This window comes from Cornus florida, unplaced genomic scaffold (assembly GCF_030987335.1).
Source record: "Cornus florida cultivar Cherokee Brave unplaced genomic scaffold, ASM3098733v1 CherokeeBrave_3.0.0_Hap2_Chr05, whole genome shotgun sequence".
Taxonomy (NCBI): domain Eukaryota; kingdom Viridiplantae; phylum Streptophyta; class Magnoliopsida; order Cornales; family Cornaceae; genus Cornus; species Cornus florida.
In genome coordinates this window covers 80,565,850-80,589,293 of record NW_026775575.1, presented here as the reverse complement: position 1 = coordinate 80,589,293, position 23,444 = coordinate 80,565,850, and the positions used below count along the sequence as shown (strand labels likewise).

At 43.1% G+C, this 23,444-nt stretch overlaps 1 protein-coding gene across 1 annotated transcript in view; it reads right to left on the bottom strand.

Moving 5' to 3' along the window:
- The window catches only part of LOC132307087 (U-box domain-containing protein 33-like), a 29,261-nt gene that overhangs the window by 4,940 nt on the left and 877 nt on the right, over nt 1-23,444 (bottom strand). Inside the window, exons 2-3 of the mRNA XM_059804749.1 lie at nt 23,214-23,332; nt 319-428 (exon numbers count right to left, since the gene is read on the bottom strand). Coding sequence (XP_059660732.1) covers nt 319-428; nt 23,214-23,332 — 229 coding nt within the window. The remainder of the gene's footprint in view (nt 1-318; nt 429-23,213; nt 23,333-23,444) is intronic.

Below are 23,444 nucleotides of genomic sequence, written 5' to 3'. Positions count from 1 at the left end.
CAGAAGATTTGAACTTAAAACCGAGTATCCAGAAATGTAACTTTTACTGTCACCAGCTTATATTTTGCCATTCTCCAAAAAAAATTAAATTAATACTTCTCTATTTATATAAAAAGCAAAAATGAAGTGTAAGTATCCATCCATTATCATTCTTTGTAAATAACTAACAAATTTGGAACTTGAATAGAAGAATCCAGCGGCTTCCTGCTGCACAAACTGACCAATGCAGCCCAAGACATTACGTCTGAGAAGTAGCATAGAAAATAGGTTATTCAAATTTCTACAGACGTCAACTTGAACAAAAAGTGAAGCGCTTACTTGTCAGGCACTGCTCCCATAACAAGTCGCCTAATACCATATTTGTTCACCAGATCGACAATTCCTTTTTCAACTTGGTCGGCTTCAGTTGTAATAAAGCTCGCTTTAACCTGCAAAGTAATTGCTTTTCCTAAGAGGAGGACTTTTGTAAATAATGGAATATACGGGCAATTATCCTCTCTACAGAGTAAAGTACTGATAAGTCTCAACTAAAAAAGGCCAGATCTAGGGAACTGATGAGATAAAAAATATGTTCTTTTCAAAGATCACAAGGCATCAAGCATAACAACCAACACTCCTATATTCCTAATCTTCCTATCTCTATACTTTTACCTGTATGTAATGTACTTCAAAACGGATTCTCTAGTAAGGAGCAATAATAGCTATTAATCCATCATGAGTAAATTTGTCCAAACAACACTTTCCCCCAATCAGACAATGCCCCAGTTGAAAGAAAGCTCAATTACTTACATATGTCAAAGGGAAAGAAAATCAGTGAGCCAACTCCGTTTGTTTTGGTGGAAAACAATTCAAGAAATCAACGTGTTCATCACCATGATGTGCTTTATTGAATTTTAACGACTAAGATGTCCCGTTTAAGAATTGAAAAAACCTTAGCAGAAATGAAGTTGGTAAGTCTAACCTGTTGACCTTGAATCTAAGGCTTTTGATGATTATAATTCATTAATGATGTTCTATGTGTTCTAATGTCTACCTTGAGCAAATTACAGATCTAAGCATTCATCAAGTCAAGACATTACATGTAAAAGCACAAATGAAAAGGAGCATCATGGAGATAAGGGAAAAGGCCACAAAAGGAATCAAGATCTAAAGAGAAGTCATCAAGATCTTTTCAAATGGGGTAGCTAAGATGGTGAGCTTTTAGGAACCATTGTCAAAGTTTGTATGAACATTTTGAAGCTCAAATCTAGGGTCATACATTAATCACTTCCATGATGATAAAGAAACATAAAGAATAAAAATCATCTATGAACTTAATGTATTCCTTGAAAGATAAGTTCCATTTCGGTCGACCGAAATGGAAGGACAACTTGAAACAGTCGACCGATCCTAACAGAGACTTTGGAACAAAGCTTCTTTTATTTTGGCCTACCGAAATAAAAGACCAAATCATTTCAATACCGAAATGATTTGATGAAAGATTACCTTTAGTTATTTCAAACGGCCGAAATAAAGGAGCAAATGAATCGGACGAACTGATTCTAACAGAGAGTTTTGGATCAAAGGATGAAGGTATTTTGGACGACCGAAACAAAAGGGTAAATCATTTCGGTCTACCGAAATAAAGAGTGATAGCCAACCTTAAACTATTTCGGACGACCGAAACACAATGGTGTTTCATTTTGGTCGACCGAACCAGCGTAGATTCAAATTTTGAACGGCTATTTTATCTCAAACTGTGTGCCCAACAGCTAGAATACACATCAGATACATCTGAAACTCTATATAATGACTTGTGGTCTTCATAAAAAGGTATTGCAACCATTGAGAATTATATCCTTGCAATCATAGAACCTTTTTATCATCATTCACACACTTCATATCCTTAAAGAGTATTGAGCTTCAATCTATTCATACATATTCTAGAGTGAGCTAAAATTTGTACTACAAATTTGAGAGAGATTATATTGTACTTCATTTATCTTCTTCAAATCTTGCAAGGGCTGGTGTGGCCCAAGGAAGACTAAGAGATGGTGTTTCTCTTAGCCCTTTGAAGCAAAGAGGTGCTTCTTGTAAAATGTTTGCTCTCCACCCATAAGGAGAACCTATAGTGGATTGGGAAGTCTCAAGAGGAGTCTTGGACCGAGGAGTAGGAGTTTCCGAACCTCGCTAAAATCGCTGAGTGCTTATTTGCAATCTCTCTCTTTATCTCTTACATTTATTGCTTAAAGTTCAACTTGATTAATCTCTTGATTATTGCTGGTAGTTGTAGCTTAAATTTCAAATTGCTTTATTAAACTATTACTGAGCAAGTTAGCCTTGCACTTGCTTATCAATTGAAATTAAAAATTGACCATTGATTGTTAAGACTCTATTCCCCCCCCCCCCCCCCCCCCCCCGCGCGCGCGCGCGCGCCCTTTCTATAGAGTCATTACTTGGGCAACAATTGGTATCAGAGCCTAATTTCTATTGAAAAGACCTAAGTGTATTAGAGAACGATCATGGCAAACTTAAATGGTCACTTTCATCAAGAAGGTCGATCTAACTCTAGACCTCTTTGGTTCGATGAAACAAACTATGGTTATTGGAAAAATAGAATGAAAGACTTCCTTCAATCCGTAGACTATCAAATTTGGTTAGTTATAGTCAATGGACCTTTTGTTCCAATGAAAGTTGTTGACACAAGAAAAGTTCCTAAAACTGAAGCTGAATGAGACACCGAGGATTATAAACTCATTTCCCTAAATGCTAAAGCCAAAGTAAATCTAAATTGTGCCATAAGTCCTAGTGAGTACAATAGAGTCTCTACTTGTACCACAGCTAAAGAAATTTGGGATAAACTTAAGATTACCTATGAAGGGACATCACAAGTTAAGGAATCCAAAATTGATATTCTTATGCATCAATATGAATTGTTTCGCATGAATGAAAATAAGTCCATTAGTGAAATGTTTGTGAGATTTATTGACATTATAAATGGCTTAAAGCATCTTGGTAGGACTATTACTAATTCTGATCTTGCAAGGAAAATCCTAAGAAGCTTACCTGAAAAATGGGATGCAAAAGCTACGGCAATTAAGGAGGCACACAATCTCAACACTCTTGAGTTGGATGAACTACTTGGTTCTCTTCTTACATGGGAAATCACCCTAAAAGATAGAGAAAGAGATCATCATCGAAAGAAAGAAATTGCTCTCAAATCCTCTCAAATAGAAAAGGAAATTGCTGGCAACGATAGTAAAAATGATGATCTTGCTCTTATTACTCAATCCTTCAAAAGATTTCTTCATAGGAAGAAATTCAACAAGGGAAGATTCAAAAAGGGTGAATCATCAAATGAACAAAGCAAACGAGACACCCCTACCTGTTTTCATTATGGAAAACCGGGACATTTCAAAACTGATTGTCTTGTTTATAAAAAGGAGAAGAAAAAGAGAAAAGCCATGCAAGCCACTTGGGAAGATGATGACTCAAACGATTCCGAAAGCGATGAGGAAAAAGCTATTCTCTGTCTCATGGCAAACAGGGATGAGGTAAACTCTAATCTTGACTCTTCATCTGAATGTGAAATGTCTTATGATGATTTGGTTGATGCTTATAATGGACTACTTGATGATTTTAAAGAATTGCATGATGAACTAGATAAAATGGTCAAAAAATGTGCTTCTCAAAGAAGAGAAAAGCTTATCATTGATAACAAACTTCAAACTCTTCAAAGTAAAAATGATTGCTTGAAAAAGGAATGCACTCTACTTAAACAATCAGCATCACATGATCTTACTTCTGAAAACGAATCCTTGAAATTAATCATTGAAGACCAAATTGATGGTCTAGCAAAATTTACTCAAGGTACAAAAAATCTAGAACTTATGCTAGGTGCTCAAAGAAGTGTCTTTAATAAACGTGGATTAGGATATGATCCTTATGGCAAAAAAACATGCCTATTGAAAAAGAGAAAGCCTTTGGCTAACTATTTTGTTAAAAGGAAGAACAAAAATTCTAGATGCAACTATTGTAAAAGAATGGATCATCTTATTCAAGATCGCTCGAAGAAAAGGCCGAAAATCATAAAGAAGTGGGTTCCTAAAAGAACATACTTGCCTCTAGCTAACTCTTACGGACCCAACAAAATTTGGGTACCAAGTGAAGACTTTTGAAACCTCTCTTGTAAGTTGGGTTGAAGGCCCCCACATCCTCCAAGGACCAATGGTTTCTAGATAGTGGATGTTCAAGACCCATGACGGGTGATCACTCAAAATTCTCTTCTCTAAAAGCATACATACAACAGAGTAAGCGTCACATTTGGAGACAATTCTAAAGGCAAGGTGATTGGCATTGGAATCATAAGTATTTCTTCTTCCTTGTCTATTGAAAATGTTTTGCTTGTTGAAGGATTAAAGCATAATCTATTTAGTGTTAGTTACTCTTTGTGACAATGGATTTGATGTGATCTTTAAAACGGATAAGTGTATCGTTAAAAGAAATGAAACTCAAATATTTTGTGCTCCTAGAAATGGTTATGTATATACCTTGCTCTTAGGTGAACTTCATGATTAAGATGTTAAATGCTTCATATCATCAAATGAACATAGATAGGTGTGGCATAGAAGGTTAGGCCATGCTAGCATGGATTTAATCTCAAGATTGTCTAAAAATGAATTAGTCAAAGGTCTCCCAAAGACAAATTTTTCAAAAGACAAACCTTGTAGTGCTTGCCAAATAGGTAAGCAAGTCAAGTCTTCTTTCAAAAGGAAAAAAGACATAACCACTTCAAAACCACTTGAATTGATTCACATGGATCTATTTGGGCCGGAGAAAATTGCTAGTCTTGGTGGTAAACTTTATGCTTTTGTGATGATGACTACTCTAGATTCACTTGGGTATTCTTTCTTGCACGCAAAAATGAGGCTCATTTAATTCTTTCAAAATTTTGTAAAAGAGTCGAAAACGAAAGGGAATGTAAGATTAAGATTATTAGAAGTGATAGGGGTAGAGAGTTTGATAATCAAGACGTTGAAAGATTTTGCGACGAAAATGGCTATAATTACAATCTTTCGGTACCTAGGTCTCCTCAACAAAATGGAGTTGTTGAAAGGAAGAATAGGTCTCTTCAAGAGATGGCTAGAACCATGCTAAATGAGCACAAATCACCTAGATCTCTATGGGCCGAAGCCATTAATACTTCATGCTATGTCATAAATAGAGTTGTCATTAGAAAAATTCTCAACAAAACATCTTATGAATAATGGAACAAAAGGAAACCTAATATAGGTTATTTCAAAGTTTTTGGGTGTAAATGTTTCGTTCTTAACGACAAAGACAATCTAGGAAAATTTGATATTAAATCCGATGAAGGCATTTTTCTTCGTTATTCTTCTAGAAGCAAAGCATTTAGAGTCTATAATAAGAGGACTTTGGTTGTGGTTGAATCCATACATGTTGTATTTGATGAATCCCCAACTTCTCCTATAAAAAGTTTGATGGACAATGATGAAGAAATTGAACTTGAAAAGGGTACCAATGAACTCAATGTAAATGAGTCCCCTATTGAGCTTGAGAAGAGTATCAATGAACTCAATGTAAATGAGTCTCCTATTGATATCTCTCAAAACACCAATTCAAGTGATGACATCTCTCAAAATAAAACTACTCCAAATGAATGGAATTTCAAAATCATCCAATAGATTAAGTGATTGGTGATCCATCCAAAAGTGTTAGTACAAGGTTATAATTAAGAAATGTATGCAACTTTGTGGCATTTGTTTCTCAATTCGAACCTAAAAATATACATGAGGCTGAAAATGATGAATCTTGGCTATTGGCAATGCAAGAAGAACTCATTCAATTCAAAAGAAACAAGGTTTGACATCTTGTCCCTAGACCTCAACATAAAACAATCATCGATACAAAATGGATTTTTAGAAACAAAAAGAATGAATCGGGAATTATTGTTAGGAACAAGGCTAGACTTGTTACAAAAGGCTATAACCAAGAAGAAGGTATAGATTATGAAAAAACTTTTGCTCCCGTTGCTAGACTTGAGGCTATAAGAATGTTGCTTGCATTTGCATCTCACAAAAATTTCAAATTATTTCAAACGGATGTAAAGAGTGTTTTCTTAAATGGTTTTATAGATGAAGAAATATATGTAGAACAACCACCGGGCTTTGAAAACTATGAAAGTCCAAACCATGTTTATAAATTCCCTAAAGCATTATATGGTTTGAAACAAGCTCCTAGAGCTTGGTATGAAAGACTTAGTGGGTTTCTACTTTCAAATGGTTTTGGTAGAGGTAAAATTGACGATACATTTTTTACCAAAATCATTGATGGCAATTTGTTGATCATTCAAATTTACGTTGATGACATTATTTTTGGATCAACTAATGACTTGCTAAGTAAAGAGTTTGCCACCTCCATGCAAAACGAGTTTGAGATGAGTATAATGGGTGAACTCAACTTCTTCTTAAGGCTGCAAATCAAACAAACTCTTGACGGAATCTTTGTTTCCCAATCAAAGTATACTAAAGATTTGCTAAAGAAATTTGGCTCAGAGGACGCCAAACATGCCAAAACTCCCATAAGTCCATCCTTAAAGCTTGATAAGGATGAGAAAGGCAAGGATGTTGATATTAAGAAATATAGAGGGATGATTGGAAGCCTTCTATATTTAACGGCTAGTAGGCCGGACATTATGTTTAGTGTATGTTTATGTGCTAGGTTTCAATCTTGTCCCAAAGAGTCTCACCTAAATGCTATCAAACGGATTTTCAAATACTAAAATGGCACTATTAACTTAGGATTATGGTATCCTAGGCATACATCCTTTGAACTTGTAGGATTTACTGATGAGGATTTTGCCGGCTGTAAAGTTGATAGAAAAAGTACAAGCGGTGCCTGTCACTTTATAGGTCAGTCCCTTGTGTCTTGGTCATGTAAGAAACAAAATTCAGTCGCATTATCCACTGCTGAAGCTGAATATGTAGCCGTTGGCAGCTGCTGTGCACAAACCTTGTATATCAAACAACAGCTTGAAGACTTTGGCTTATTCTTCGACAAAATTCCTATCAAATGTGACAATACCAACGCCATTTGCATATCAAAGAATCCCATTCAGCACTCTAAAACAAAACATATTGAGATTAGATATCATTTCTTAAGGGATCACGTATCAAAAGGTGATACTGAATTGTAGTTCATTAGCACTGAGAATCAATTGGCCGACATTCTCACAAAACCACTCCAAGAAGATAGATTTTGCACTCTTCGACGGGAAATCGGAATAGCAATGGAAAGTGAGATTTAATGACAACTGGAGAATCCTTCATACATTTGCTTCTGCATTCAGTTCAACAGACCGAAACTATACTTCGGTCGACTGAAATAAACATTTCAGCAGACCGAAATCCTATTTCGGCCGACCGAAATAAGGAAATTAAAATTTCATCAGAATGCAAATCGGCCGACCGATGAAGCCATTTCGATCAACCGATGTTTCGCGGCCCACACACGTATAGGCCCAAATTTGACTTTAAATGAACCGCGAACCCTATTTTTTACTCAAACTCAAAAATCCTCTCTCTCTCACTCTCAGAAGGCGTCTGCGAACCCCCCTCTCTCTCTCCTCTTCGCATCTAAGGTAAGCTCCGATACTTCCTCTCAAACTCAATCAATTCCTCGTAAGATTCATTATTGATATCCTTTGATTTAATCTCTTGTTATAGCATCATAGCTTAGATTTTGTCGAACAAATTTTTTTTTTTTTTTTTTTTTTATCTAAAATCTCACAAAATCCCTCAACTCTAGAGAAAACCCTTGAGTTTGTTTCCCATGGCTTCTAGGAAGAATCCATCTAGGACGGCCAAAGACTTAGAAAAACGTCCTAAGCGTGCTCATGATCTTGATGCCGGAGGGTCTGCCCCACCCAACCCTGACAGTCCCGACTCCTATCCTACCCCAAAAATGCGTCTTTTTCCAAGAACTTGAGTTCAAAGAAATCTATGAAACCAAATTCATCCATAAGATAGTTGAGAAGGGAAAAATTTTCGATAGTAGTGAAAGTAAAGAGTTGATTCAATACACCTTCTCTCTCTTTGATGCTATTGGCTTGGGTGGATTTGTATCCCTCAAAGTCCCTTATTACCCCAAGCTTGTAAGATTATTTTACACTCATCTTGAGAAAGAACTAGGGCAAAACACTTTCGATTCCTTCGTTATAGGCAGTCACATTCACCTTACCCTGTCCAGTATTTGCCGCATTCTCAAGATTCCTCACGGCGATATCACCTACTGTCCTGCCTATGACTGGTATCATGGGGAAGGGTTTGACCCTCTACAAGCAGTTCAACAAATGAGCCACCCTCCAACTGAAAACAGTGACAAGACAGTTGCAAGTCAACCGTGCAAGCTCGCCTTATTTATCATGTTATCATCCATACCATCTTTCCAAAATCCGGCGATTGCTCGGATGTATCATTTATGGAAGCTTTTCTAATCTGGTGTGTTCTAAACGAAAAGAAGTTTGACCTCACTTTCCTCATCTTTCACCACATGCAAGATTGCGCCAAGAAACAAAAAACTCACCTATTCTATGCTATGGTTCTTACCCTGATATTCAGAGCCTACAAGGTACAGCTAGCAGGAGAGGATGAGAAAGAATTGACCAATCTCTATAGGATTGACAGAGACTTGCTGGGCCGAATGGGTCTAAAAAAATCCGAAGACAACACTTGGTATGACCCTAAATTTGGTAATCTGGCAAATGAGGGCCAAGAAATTGTTATAGCAGAGCAACAAGCAGAAGGTGCTGAAGTGGGTGGTGATGAAGAAGGAGAAGGAGAAGGAGAACAAGAACAAGAACAAGAACAAGAAGAGGAAGAAGGAGAAGAAGAAGAACAAGGAGACGCTAATGCTCCTCCAGTCCCTCTATCAGAAGAACGATCCCTCCGTGAGCTTCTACTAGAAAGTATTGCTCTTTAGAAAGAGCAAATTGCCCTTGGCAAAGAAAATAGGGAACACATTCTCGCATTGCGCGAACAAGTTGAAGAAGTAGCCAATGAAGTCGACCTTGTGAAGCACGACCTTGCTGACCTCCGCATTACGGGACTTCCTCACTTCTGATCCACCAACTCTCAAATACCTCGAGTCCTGGTGTTACGCCAGAGAATATCACTTTGAAAGATTGGAGCCCTAGGGGGCTCGCCATCCAGGGATTGCGTATAGCACGAGACGAAGGTAGGGTCTTCGCGGCTATAGGAATCTATGTTTGAGAAACTTAGGAGGATTTTGGATTGGTGGATGAGAAGTCAAGAGGTGCCTTCACTCTCAGCAAGGCCCAATTAACAAGATGATGGGATTATACATGTCATGACAGCAAACCTTAAAATCACAATTAATGCTGTGTCAGGCTTGACCAACTGACGGCCAAGCAACATATAATGCCCCTGATTAAGGAAGAGGTGACATGGCAATATAGGACAAGACTCGAGGAAAGGATTAGACCCTTCAAACTCCTAAATCTCCAGGATTACTCACATAATCTAGATTGGGAGTAATGCATGAGAGGAACCATGCACGGAAGGGACCATTAGATAATAACCAATGGAATCCAGATCTATAAATAGCACTGTCCTATGAAGGAATAATCAACCTCAAAAGACTAAGCTGTCATAAGATATTGTATACTTGCCCTACCACCATCTTTATCTTGACAGTTGGTCTTCTTCTCCTCCTACATTGAGCATCTCCTCTATTTTTCCTTCGTATTTGTATTCCTCATATCACCATTATATTATTGTTTACCACCTAGTTAAAAAGAACCCCTATATTTTGGCGCCTTCACTAGGGATATCAGTACAAGCAGATGGAATCACAGGATATGCCAACTCACCATTCAGAGCCCTCTATTGGAGGAGGTGGTGACTCTCCCCTCCAGTCCTAGGCGCCGTCACGTGCTTCCAATATTCATGCACCACACATCACAATGCCGAAGAGCTCAGCAGCCCCTTCCGTTCATGAGGAGTTGTTGCAGTTCAACCGTGACCTTAACGACCGCCTTGACAGACTGGAAGCCCTGATTATGGAAAGTGCATGGGCCAGAACTGCTTCTCTAGCTAGCGTAGCCTTGCTTGAGCACGACCAGCCAGGCAGTTCATCCACTCATGTGCCACCACTGTGGTATCCGTCGACGCAGGCCCACGCAGCCCCAAAGCCCACCCTGGTTCAAGCTATTCCGCCGGCAAACCCTTCCCCGGAGTATGTCACTGAATCCATGCTACGTGATTTCTTCATGAAGCATGCCCCGTCCGCTGCACGCGCGTTAGTATTGCGTATGGAGCCTCCGTACCCAAAAAGCCTCGCTCAGACGCCGTACCCACAGGGGTTCATCATCCCGAAATTTCCCAAGTATGACGGTGTCAAAGGGGATGCCGATGAACACTTGCAGAGATTCGTAGAATCTCTAGGCCAGCATAGCCACGACGAGATCCTGCGCCTTCGAGAATTCTCCAAGTCCCTCACAGGGCTCGCGTACGGATGGTTTCAAAGCCTCGAGCCAGACTCGATTACCACTTGGCAACAGCTCTCCCAAAAGTTTCATGACAAGTTTGGCCAAGCCATCGAGAGGGTCACCACCCTCTCCCTCACCAAAGAAACACAAGAGCCTCACGAGGAGCCTCTTAAGTTCATCTCTCGCTTCCAAGCCCGTGCGAGAGAATGCTTCGAGGGTAGCAGCAAAAGGGATTTGGTTGATATTTGCATACAGGGTATGACCAAGACTTACAGGATACACTTGGTCAATTTGGGACTCAACAGCTTCAGCGATCTCACCGCAGCTGTACGAAACATTTGCAAGGACCTTGCACCTCCCAAAGCAGAGGTCGCTGGACATGTAACTCGCAAAGACACGCCGGCTGCTCCTCACAATGGCAGAGCAAAGAAGCGCCGCAAAGCAGATGCCAGAGCCAAGGGATCGCGGGCTGAGCAAGCTAATGATCCTCCCCCATTCCCAGTGTGTATGGAAGAAGTCACCAGCACCCTTGAACAATGGGTCAAGCATGGCTTAGTCGTGCTACTTGTTCCTCACAAAGAGCCAACAACGCAGGATCGCGCCAGCCCAAATTTCTGCATCTTCCATCAAGCCACTACACATCCAACAAGCGCCTGTAGGACTCTGAGGCAAATTTTTCAACGACGACTCAAGGGTGGTGATCTCGAGTTAACCGCGCCGAAGGATATACGATGCAATCCGTATCCTCGTCATCGCGGTGTGGCTTTGGTCACGTATTATGATGAGTTGGAAGAAACCGATCCCATGCAATCAAAGGCTCAAGCACAACACAGTGAAGAAGAGTGTTGCGCAACCGCTTCGTCAAGTCAGTACACCTCTCAACAGGCCCCTTTGACTATTTCCTTCTCTGAATCTGACAAGAGGGTCTCTACTCCTCAAAATCGTCCCCTCTATGTCACTGCGCAACTCAATGGTAGGGAGTTCCGGCACGCTTTTCTAGATAATGGATCCTCCATTAACATCATGCCATGGGCAACTTTTCAGAAAGTTGGTTTGCCCCAAGATCGCCTTGTCAAAGAGGCCATTGAAGTTTATAATTTCGACAATGAATCCCACCAGACCCTTGGTTACGTAAATGTCGATCTAGCAGTCGGTAGATTCCGCGCTCCCACCAAGTTCCATGTCATCAAGGCCGATACCTCCTACCATGTGCTCCTCGGACGGGCATGGATGCACCGTTTCGGCATAATGGCCTCAACCTACCACCAATGTTTCAAAGGCATTTTGGGCAAAAAAGTCATCACGGTCCCATGCTCAGATAAGCCCTTTGCCAAGCACGAGGCACACTTTACTGAGGCCCTCTTCTTTAATGAGTTAGACGAAGAGGATGAAGAAGGAGAGGCGCATATCATTCGTACTCCACTGCCCAAGTGGGACGAGGTACAGCAGGGCATTTTTTACCCTCCACAACCATATGTTCCTCGTCGCAGCGCAGAGGTCACTACCCCACGGGAGTGCAAACGGGTCCGGCTGCCAGATGGGCGATATGTCTACCGTTTATGACGGTGTGCGGGCTCAACTTCGGCGAGCCCAGTTGTCGAGCCCACGTCTATAGAGGAGGAGTCACTGCAACCTCCAGATCTCGAGGAAGTCAATCTCGCCCCCGTTGGGCGAGAGCCATGGACGACTTTCATCTCCTCGTAATTGGGCTCATCGTTACGAGACAGCCTCATCTGCCTCTTGAAGGAATTTTCAGACATCTTTGCCTGGACCTATAACGAGATGCCAAGCTTAGACCCCCAGCTCGTGACACATCATCTCAGTACCATCCCAGGCTCATGCCCCGTCAAGCAAGCACCTCGAGTTTATCGTCCAGAGCTCGAGCTGCAGATCAAAGCAAAAGGTCGAAAACTTGCTCCTCGCAGGTTTCATCAAACCAATCTTGCATCCCACTTGACTGGCAAACATTGTCCCTGTGAAGAAGAAGAATGGGCAAATCCACGTCTGTGTTGATTTTCGTAACCTCAACAAGGCATGCCTAAAAGATGATTTCCCCCTCCCAATCATTGACACGCTGGTTGATGCAACGACCGGGCATTCACTTTTTTCCTTCATGGATGGTTACAGTGGCTACAATCAAATACGAATGGCCGAAGAGGATGCGCACAAGACCGCATTTCGAACACCGCTTGGCAATTTTCATTACACGGTCATGCCCTTCGGATTGAAAAATGCAGGTGCCACGTATCAGAGAGCCATGACTGCCATTTTCCATGACATGCTACATCGCACAGTAGAAGACTATGTTGACGACTTCGTGGAGAAATCCAAGCAACGAGAAGGTCATCTTCAGGACCTGCGCCAAGTGTTCGAGCGATGCCGCATGTACAATCTACGTATGAACCCCCTTAAGTGCGTATTTGGAGTAAGTCGAGGTAACTTCTTGGGCTTTGCAGTGCACCGTCAGGGGATTGACGATGACCCCACCAAAGCTTGCGCAATCACGGACATGCCTCGCCCTAGCTCTTTCAAGCAGCTTAAGAGTTTTTTAGGTAAGGTTTCCTATATGCATAGATTTATACTAGCGTTGGCAGAGGTATCTCACCCTTTCAGCTCACTAATCAAAGGCAATGCTAAGTTTAATTGGACGGAAGCTCATCAAAAGGCCTTTTGAGAAGATTAAGTCTATTCTTAGCTCCTCGACCACCATGCACCCATCTATCAGGGAGTAGCCACTGCTACTCTACCTCACCTCAACTGACAAGTCTATTGGTGCCCTCCTCGCTCAAATGGTCGAGGGGCAGGAATGCCCCGTCTATTATCTTAGCCGACTTGTTCGAGAGGCTGAAACTCGCTACTCGGCCATTGAGCATCATTGTCTCGCACTCGCCTTCGCCGCACAAAAGTTCAGACACTACTTCATGACCCACCCCATCCATTTAATCACACGATGTGATCCGTACAGACATCTCCTCTCCAAGCCCAATAGCCCATTATCTCCGGAAAGGCTTCACGATGGCTCCTAGCCATCTCCGAGTTCGATATCATGTGCTATACACCGCGAGGTATCAAGAGCCAAGCTTTAGCTGATCTGCTCGCTCAGTTCCCAGAGCAAAAGCACGAACCCCTTGATGACGCATTACCCTTCGACAAGCTCCAGGTCGCGGTTGTACAGGACAGTAATGATGAGTGGCAACTTGCTTTTGATGGCTCATCCACTACTAAGGGAGGAGGAGCAGGCATCGTCCTTACATCTCCAGCTCAACAGGTCACCGCGGCCTGCAAGCTCTCGTTTTGCTGTTCTAACAACGAGGCCGAATACGAGGCATTAATTCTGGGACTCCTTGCAGCCCTAGATAAGGACATCTCGAGGCTATGCATATGTGGAGATTCCAAACTAGTTATCAGACAGGTAACTGGCGACTATGCTATTCGCGAGCCTGCACTAGCGTCTTACCGAACCATCATCCAGAGGCTCCTCGCCAAGTTCTCTTCCATCCGTTTCGCGCACGTATCTCGCTCCAGCAATAGATATCCGGACGCGCTCGCAACATTGGCCTCTAAACTGACAATCGCGGATGATACGACTTAAGTCCACATTGCTAAGCGCATAGGCCCAGCCACAATCACCGAACTTTTTCCAGCCATGTCTATTCCAGACAATGACTGGCGGACCCCAATCATTAATCAGCTCAAGAACATGGCAGGGCTTTTGCCAGTCTCGCAATTGAAGTCATTTCAACTCCTGCAAGGACTGCTGTACTTCCGTCTACCATGTGGAGCACTGGCTAGGTGTTTGGACCCCCAAGAGGCAGAGACAGCCCTCAAAACAACACATGAGCAGCACTGCGCTACCCCCTTTGCGCTGTATCGATGGCTCCAGCGTCAAGGTTACTATTGGCCAGAAATGGCCGTACAGGCCAACACCCTCCAGCGCACCTGCTCACAATGTCAGGCCATGATGGATGAGACGGAGTATTATGTCCTCGAGGTTGCTGATTGGCAGCGCCCTTTTATCGAATTCTTATCGCATGGTACTCTCCCCGAATATAAGCAAGCTGCTGCGAAGATAAGAAGAAAATCTGTACGGTTCGAGCTTAAGGGGGGAGAACTTTTTCAACACGCCCTCAATAGCGCGTATTTACAATGCTTGTCCCAAGGGGAGGCCGCAGAAGTCTTAAAACAAGCTCACCAATTCAAGCATCAAGGCACGCTCAAATTTTTCGCACATCTGCTGCGCAAGGGAGTTTATTACCCACCATGGAGCGCGATGCCAAGTCTCATGTACAGAAGTGCAAGCCTTGCCAGCACCATCATCATCAGATTCACACTCCAGCTACACCCCTCCATCCCATTGAGGCCCCTTGGCCATTTCACACGTGGGGGTTTAGATCTTATTGGCCCGATTCACCCACCCGTGTGAGGTCACATGTGGATCCTAGTTGCAACAGAGTTTTTCACCAAATGGATCGAGGCTGTTTCTCTCAAGCACGCCACCGGTGGGGCTATCACTACATTCATACAAGAGAATATCATCTGTCGGTTTGGGATTCCTCAATGTCTCCTCATCGACAATGATACCCCTTTTGTAAATCACAAAGTCAAAAGGTTACTCGTGCAATATAACGTCCAACATATATGCTCGTCGCCTTACTACCCACAAGGCAATGGCCAGGCAGAGGCCTCCAACAAAAATATCATCCGTATCCTGAGCTGAACTCTCGAAGAAAGCCCTACCACATGGGTTGACCAATTGCCCCTAGCGCTGTAGGCTTATCGCACTTCCCACAAACGCTCTACCGGTCAAACTCCGTTCTCCCTTGTCTATGGAACCGAGGCTATCTTACCAATAGATATCGCAATCCCTGCGGCACAGCTCGCCTCGCGAAGCAGGGTTCACATGTCTCAAGATAACGAATTAGAAGCCCTCGACGAAAGACGCGAGGCAGCCCTGTAGCATCTCCAACAGTATCAGTGCAGCATTGCGCGAGCATACAACAAGCATGTTCAACCTCGACAGTTCAAGCTAGGCGAGCTCGTCCTTAAGGCCGCTCCGCACATCATGCGAGGTCTCTCAGCTCCTAAGTTCTCACCTAATTGGAAGGGCCCCTACATTATCAGAACATCTAGTAATAGTGGTTATTGCACACTCGAGGGCTCTAATCACAGCCCCATTAACAATGTCTGGCTGAAGCCTTACTTTTGTTAAGCTTGGTTATCCCAAACGAAAGATTTGTTTTTTTACGTATTTTGGTGCATACCTTGCGTTTTTGCAAAACTAAATCATGGCAAGGGGGGAGAGAGCTAAAAAAAAAAAAAAAGAGAGAGAGAGAAAGAAAATCACAACTTTTCTCATTCAATGTTTTAAATTACAAGGGTTGATTGCTCGACTCTTACATTCATCAATAACAAAAAAGTGACCTATAAGTCTAGTCTGCATACGAGGACAGCAATGAGTAATCATCGTCGAGCTCCTGTGAGTATGCCACCATCACCGCCAAACTTTCTCGCTCCTGCATGAGCTCCCCCTCTAACCTTTCAATGCGAGCTCGTGTTTCTTGAAGGCGTGGTGCGAGCAATCGCTGCCGGAGGCATTTCTCAGCCACATATAGTCGTTTTCGCAGCCATGAAACAGGAACCTCGAGCCTCTGAACATCATCCAGTAGAAGTGTGGCCTCCTTGACGAGGTCTTCATTGGTCGAGCCCTGTTCGATCTCCACAAAAATTTCCAAAATCTTGCCAAGACACAAGTACATGGATTGTCGTACATATGCATGGCGCGACGATAGAAATTGTGACACCTCAGGGTGATGCGCGAGAGCCGTCTCGAGAAGCTGTACATAGGCCCGAGGGAGTGGTATGCCCATTTATTCCACCTCCGCGCCAGCGGCATATGTTCTCGCGCCAGTGTCAGTGACTTGCTCACTTACCAAAGTTGGCTCACCAAGTGGGCGCGAAGCTTGTTCTGTTTGAGCAACAACTTCTTCACCCCCCGAGCCTGTTGCGGTTCGCTCAACAATGGGAGATGTGGACTATCTCGTTTGAATACCCTCAAGGAGGCCCGGCGAAGTTTGCAACTCTGTCTAAGGAGAAGATTGAGTCCTCTTTTCTAGTGAAGCCTCCTCGCTCACGAGGGAAACATGCTCTGCCTCTCGTGTTTCTAAGGGCGAGATTTGATCTTCTCTGTTTGATGCCCTATCCCTCTCAACGGAAGCTTGCTCTGCCATATTTTCATCCCCAGGTTGCGAGGGCTCTCGCACTTCTATAGGAGTGCTCGAGGTTATGCTTGTATTTTCTCACAAGGGCACCTCTACATTTTCACCCCTGGGTGACCCAACTATAGCTTCGCTTGAATGAACTGTCACTTCAGGAGTTGGGGATTTTGATCGGTTCTCAGCCCTCGCTTGGGCATGATCGCGAGCCATATTTTCTCCCTCTCAGGGAAGTGTTGTCTCCTCAATAATGTCAACACTCGCTCGAGGTGACTCTGTGGCTCTCACATACTCCCGCATCATTTCCGCCACCTCAACAACATGGGTGCGCACTGGCGCGTCTCGAATGGTAATGAGAGGCCAGACATCCAGCGCCAAATCTTCCATTTCTTCTTCCCTTGCTCTCGCTGGTGTATCCTCCTGACCACAACAATGGAGGGCACTTTCACCTAAGGCTTGTATAAAGTCAAAAGTAGGTAAATTGGGAAATTAACTATCAAAAGCTAGTACCTCGCCAGAGCTTATGTCGTGGATAGTGGTGTCAATTCCACCATCTCACACTCAGCGAAGCTTGCATGCCCCACCTCGTCCCGGCCCAAAGGCAACAGCCATCGAGCCATGCTCCCCAACGAGAGGCTGTTCTCCATCGTCTTCAGAAGTGTTAGTATCCTCACTCTCAGATGGTTCATCCACGAGTGGAATTCTGCTTGAGGAGGCCATGGGTCAAGATGTGTTTGGCGCTGGAGGCCTCACACTCTCCTCCCTCAAAGTAGCAATGGCTGGCTCTGCAGCGCTCACAGCTGCTCGCTTTCTGGGGGGGGGGGGGGGGGGGGGGCAATGTTTGCACGCGAAGTGGCTCTTGTTTTGCACCTACGGGCAAGTGCTGGGACTGCCTTGACCTCAGGAATAGCAGTCGTCGCGGCAGGCTGCGAGGATTCCCCTTGCTGCAATACGGCCGGTGCAGGATCAGGGGCAAACCTACAGAAGGCACCCCTGTCAAATGCTATAGGGGGCCTCAACGAGTAGTCCCACGCGTAGATCACCAATGCTTTCGCGCGCTGGGCAGGACTTTGACAAAAATCTTTCCAGCTCGCTAACTCTATAGCCCAGAGTGAGCGAGCTGCCTCTGTACACCTAGGGACCCTGCCCCTCCCTGGCAGGAAGAGAGCGCCAATCCCTTCACGAAGCAGTCTTATGTAATCTACTACAAATCTCGCAAAGCTACTCTCATAGGAGTCCTCGCCCTCAACAAAGATGTATTGCGAGGGCACCCCTCTCTCATAGCCAAATTGCAGAGGCACTCTGCGAGGATTGTAAGTCTTCGATATTTGGCCACCTTCCCATATGGCGGGCAAATAACCAAGGGTGGTCATCAGCAGAAACACCAGCACCTCGCTCTCGTTTAATCTATGAGCACCTACTGGACTATGCTCATCGTTGTCAAAATACATGGGCAGGGTCAATGCCCCAGGTAGGATTGCAGTATAAGGGAGACTAACAAATTGGAAGCTTTGGTCCAATGCATATCCTAGCCTTCCTCGCGGAGAGCACCCATGCCATCTCATCCCTCGCACCACCTCTTCATCCATAGCTAAGTCTGCAGGGATGGGGGCGTAAGACTGGAACCTCTCATATAAAAACATCTGTAAGAAGAGGTTAGAGGCATAGGAGCCATGAACATAACAACCCACAGAGCGCACCATATCCTCTCCCATCATATCCAGCCGATGGTATAATGTACCCAAAAATAGGGGCGCAAGGGCCACTTTCACACCACTCACTAACTTCACTGCCAGTTTCAGGAGCCGCGGCAGGGGCGCATCCTCCGGGGTGCCCTCCAAAATGTATCTCGATAGCCAGCACAGCAAGTAAGCAGTGAGACTAGAAGAGTGATCAATCCAGGGACCTGGAAACCCTTTTCGCCCCTCCTTCGAGAGATTTTTCTTCAACATTGGAAAATCTCTAAAGTAGTAGCGCACCAAAGCGCCAAGAGTGGCTTTACGTGTACCCTTGCCTCGATCAGCATGACGGACACCCTGTGCGCCCCACAAGGTCTTAAAGTCTTTGGTCTTATCCATAGCCGCCTTCAATGGGCGAGAATCCCCAAGAGCCAGGATTCTCCACACCCTGAAAGGGTAAACCCAATAGTTGGCTTACATCCTCGATAGTAGGTGTAAATTCTCCCCATGCTGTGATAAAGGTGTATGAGCTCGAACTCCACCGCGAGGTCAACTCCCATAAACCTGTAGTGCCGCGAGGAATGTGTATTTGACAAAACAACTTAATGTAAGGCAATAAGCTCGTCGCTTCCAAAATCGCCTTATATGCAGGGTTAGCAAGAATCGCATCAGTCCACGATTCCCAACTATGGCCAGGGCTAATGTGACTGTTGAAATTCACATAAGACCATGGATATTGTCCTTGTTTGACACCAAATCTCAAAATGGTATCAGCAGGGATGCGAAGAGCGAGGCTAATCTCAACCTCCTCCTCCATCAACTCCACCACCTCCAGTGGTTCGCCGGCAACCACAACCTTGTTGGCCCGATGCCAAAACAGGTCCGTTTTCCCAAAGAATGGTGCTCGCTGCCATTCTGAATCTACTGGCACTTTAGGGGGAGGACAATCCTTTTTGGCCAGTTCTTGTTTCTTGCTAACCATGATGGGAATCCCACAAATCGAGTAAATACGAACGAAATAATAACTCCCTCACCTCGGGAACCCCAAAAATCAAAGACGCAACAGACGACACATTAATGATTGGAGGCAACCTTTCACGCTGGCGTCCCTTCAACCTCCTCGAAACAATAAATGACCTAGCCACCTAGTCTTGCACGCGTAATAATTCATTCTGAATCGTCGCACGTGCAGGGAGGCAAAATGTGGGTGTCACCTATTAGAAGCTGATGTGGCATGTTGACAAGTCAATACAACCCTAGCCAAATCCTCCATGGCAATTTGAAAAGTCAAAAGCCTCGAAAGATCAAACTTTGAGCACCCTAAGCCCTGGCATCGCTCCAGGCCTATTAAGCCTCGAAAGATCAAACTTCGAGCATTCAAAGCCTAGGCATCGCTCCAGGCCCAACAAGCCTTGAACGATCAAACTTCGAGTACTCAAAGCCCTGGCATCGCTCCAGGCCCAACAAGCCTCGAGAAGCCGATCCTCGAGCACCCTGAGCCCTAGCATCACACCAGGCCCATCAAGTCTCGAGAGACCAACTCTCGAATACCTCGAGTTCTAGTGTTACGCCAGACAATATCACTTTGCAAGACTGGAGCCCTAGGGGGCTCGCCATCCAGGGATTGCGTATAGCACGAGACGAAGGTAGGGTCTTTGTGGCTATAGGAATCTATGTTTGAGAAACTTAGGAGGATCTTGGATTGGTGGATGAGAAGTCAAGAGGTGCCTTCGCTCTCAGCAAGGCCCAATTAACAAGATGATGGGATTATACATGTCATGACAGCAAACCTTAAAATCACAATTAATGTTGTGTCAGGCTTGACCAACCGACGGCCAAACAACATTTAATGCCCTTGATTAAAGGAGAGGTGACATGGCAATATAAGACAAGGCTCGAGGAAAGGATTAGACCCTTCAGGCTCCTAAATCTCCAGGATTACTCACGTAATCCAGATTGGGAGTAATGCATGCAAGGAACCATGCACGGAAGGAACCATTGGATAATAACCAATGGAATCTAGATCTATAAATAGCACTGTCCTATGAAGGAATAACCAACCCCAGAAGAGTAAGCTGTCATAAGATATTGTATACTTGCCCTACCACCATCTTTATCTTGATAGTTGGTCTTCTTCTCCTCCTCCCACACTGAGCATCTCTTCTGTTTTTCCTTCGTATTTGTATTCCTGATATCACCATTATATTATTGTTTACCACTTAGTTAAAAAGAACCCCTACAACATCTTTACTATTATTTATCGAACACATCAATGAATTGTCATCATCAAAAAGGGAGAGATTGTTGACCTTAAATCTAAAGCTTTTGATGATTATAATTCATTAATGATGTTCTATGTGTTCTAATATCTACCTTGAGAAAATTACAGATCTAAACATTCATCAAGTCAAGACATTACATGTCAAAGCACAAATGAAAAGGAGCATCATGGAGATAAGGGAAAAGGCCACAAAAGGAATCAAGATCTAAAGAGAAGTCATAAAGATCTTATCAAATGGGGTAGCTAAGATGGTGAGCTTTTAGGAACCATTGTCAAAGTTTGTATGAACATTTTGAAGCTTAAATCTAGGATCATACATTAATCACTTCCATGATGATCAAGAAACATAAAGAATAAAAATCATCTATGAACTTAGAATGTATTCCTTGAAAGATAAGTTCCATTCCGGTCGACCGAAATGGAAGGACAACTTGAAACAGTCGACCAACCCTAACAGAGAGTTTGGAACAAAGCTTCTTTTATTTCAGCCTACCGAAATAAAAGACTAAATCATTTCGGTCTACCGAAATGAATTAATGAAAGATTACCTTTAGTTATTTCGGATGACCGAAATAAAGGAGCAAATGAATCGGACGAACCGATTCTAACAGAGAGTTTTGGATCAAAGGATGAAGGTATTTCGGACGACCGAAACAGAAGGGTAAATCATTTCAGTCTATCGAAATAAAGAGTGATAGCCAACCTTAAACTATTTCGGACAACCGAAACACAATGGTGTTTCATTTTGGTCGACCGAACCAGCGCAGATTCAAATTTTGAACAGCTATTTTACCTCGAACTGTGTGCCCAACAGCTAGAATACACATCAGATACATCTGAAACTCTATATAATGACTTGTGGTCTTCATAAAAAGGTATTGCAACCACTGAGAATTATATCCTTGCAATCATAGAACCTTTTTATCATCATTCACACACTTCATATCCTTAAAGAGTATTGACCTTCAATCTATTCATATATACTCTAGAGTGAGCTAAAATTTGTACTACAAATCTGAGAGAGATTAAATTGTACTTCATTTATCTTCTTTAAATCTTGTAAGGGCTGGTGTGGCCCAAGGAAGACTAAGAGATAGTGTTTATTTTAGCACTTTGAAGCAAAGAGGTGCTTCATGTAAAAGGTTTGCTCTCCACCCGTAAGGAGAAGCCATAGTGCATTGGGAAGTCTCAAGAGGGGTCTTGAGCCGAGGAGTAGGAGTTTCTGAATCTCGCTAAAATCGCTGAGTACTTGTTTGCAATCTCTCTCTTTATCTCAGAATTTCTATTAACAAACCCCCATTCTAGCGTACGGGATGTGTCACGACCCGACCCATGCTGTGTAGATACTATATGCTTTTACACAGTAAGGAGGCATCCACAATCACCCCCTCTAAGGACCCAACATCCTCGTTGGCCTGACCCTCATGAGCATGTGCATGTTTCCCCAATTTTCTGCTGGGGATTGGCTCTGATATAATCATGTTCACGGTTTTCAAAACACGTCTAAACAATTAAGAGGCACCCACACATACTGCCAACAACTTCTCTCCTCCAGGCGATGTGGGACGCCACAGGAAAAGTAACAGTAATCAATCTCCCAATGGAGTTTCTAAGATCTATTTTACCAAACACCAGAGCCTCCAAATCCAACCATTTTACCACAAAATGAAATCTTGGACAAGAAGGTTATGCTGTTACATAGTGGATGTACAAAAAATGGAACATGATGATTGGGGTAATGAGTTTTTAAGTACATTCAGAATAACATATGAGACAATTGCATCATGAAAACTTGCCCATCTCCAGGATGAAAACCTCTACGTTAAAAAACCAAAAGCCGCTTTCCCCTATTTACAGAATTTATTATCTTATTGTGTCTAAATATCAAAAGTGAAGGCAGCTAGAACCATATCCAGAATTTAGCATTCGGTAATGCCAAATTAGCCAAATGACAAATTAGAGAGAGAGAGAAATAGATCTGCAACCTAGTCAAAGACATAAGGAAGAAGGTCCTAGAGAGAGAGAGATCTACATACTAGACATAAGGATGAAGGTCCTAGAATCCAGCATATTAGATCCTAGAAGCCAACCAACAAGGAATCCCAAAAGCTCATACAGGCTGATAGGTGTTGTTGACTTGCCAATACTTGCATTGTTCAAGACGATAAGCACGGTGACCATTAACAAGAACATTTATCTGTCATAAACATGGGTGAAATTCAACTCTAGTGAGAGTGCAAAGAATGTATTGTATTGCGATGATCTGGAGATACCTCAGAGCAGCTGCCTTTAGTCCCACCATTCAACTATCAAGACTAATGTTATAATGGAAGTTTTTCTACAAGACAACATAGAATTGGCCTTTCATATATATCAAAAAGTTAATAAATTTTGTATGCAACTAAAAATACTTAACATCCATAAACAAGATTTGACATACAAAAGATGCTGATAGCCATGGCTTGTACAAACTATTATTGTTCGGAACATCATACAAATAAGCATAGCATATAGAAGGTAGAGAAATAGAACACCTTTGATCTATAGCATACACTCGAGTAATTAAGTAGAAGTTTTCTTGTCCGTTCTCTCTCCTCCCTTCTATATGCAGATACAACTTCAGCGTTCGCCTGACTTGCCGGTAATTTTCCCACTGCATAACATATATAATTAATTATAATATATGAAAGATAATTCCAAGCAAATTATATCAGTACATAACCCTAATGTTTCTTACTGAAAAAAAAAAAGGTAGCAAAATAGAT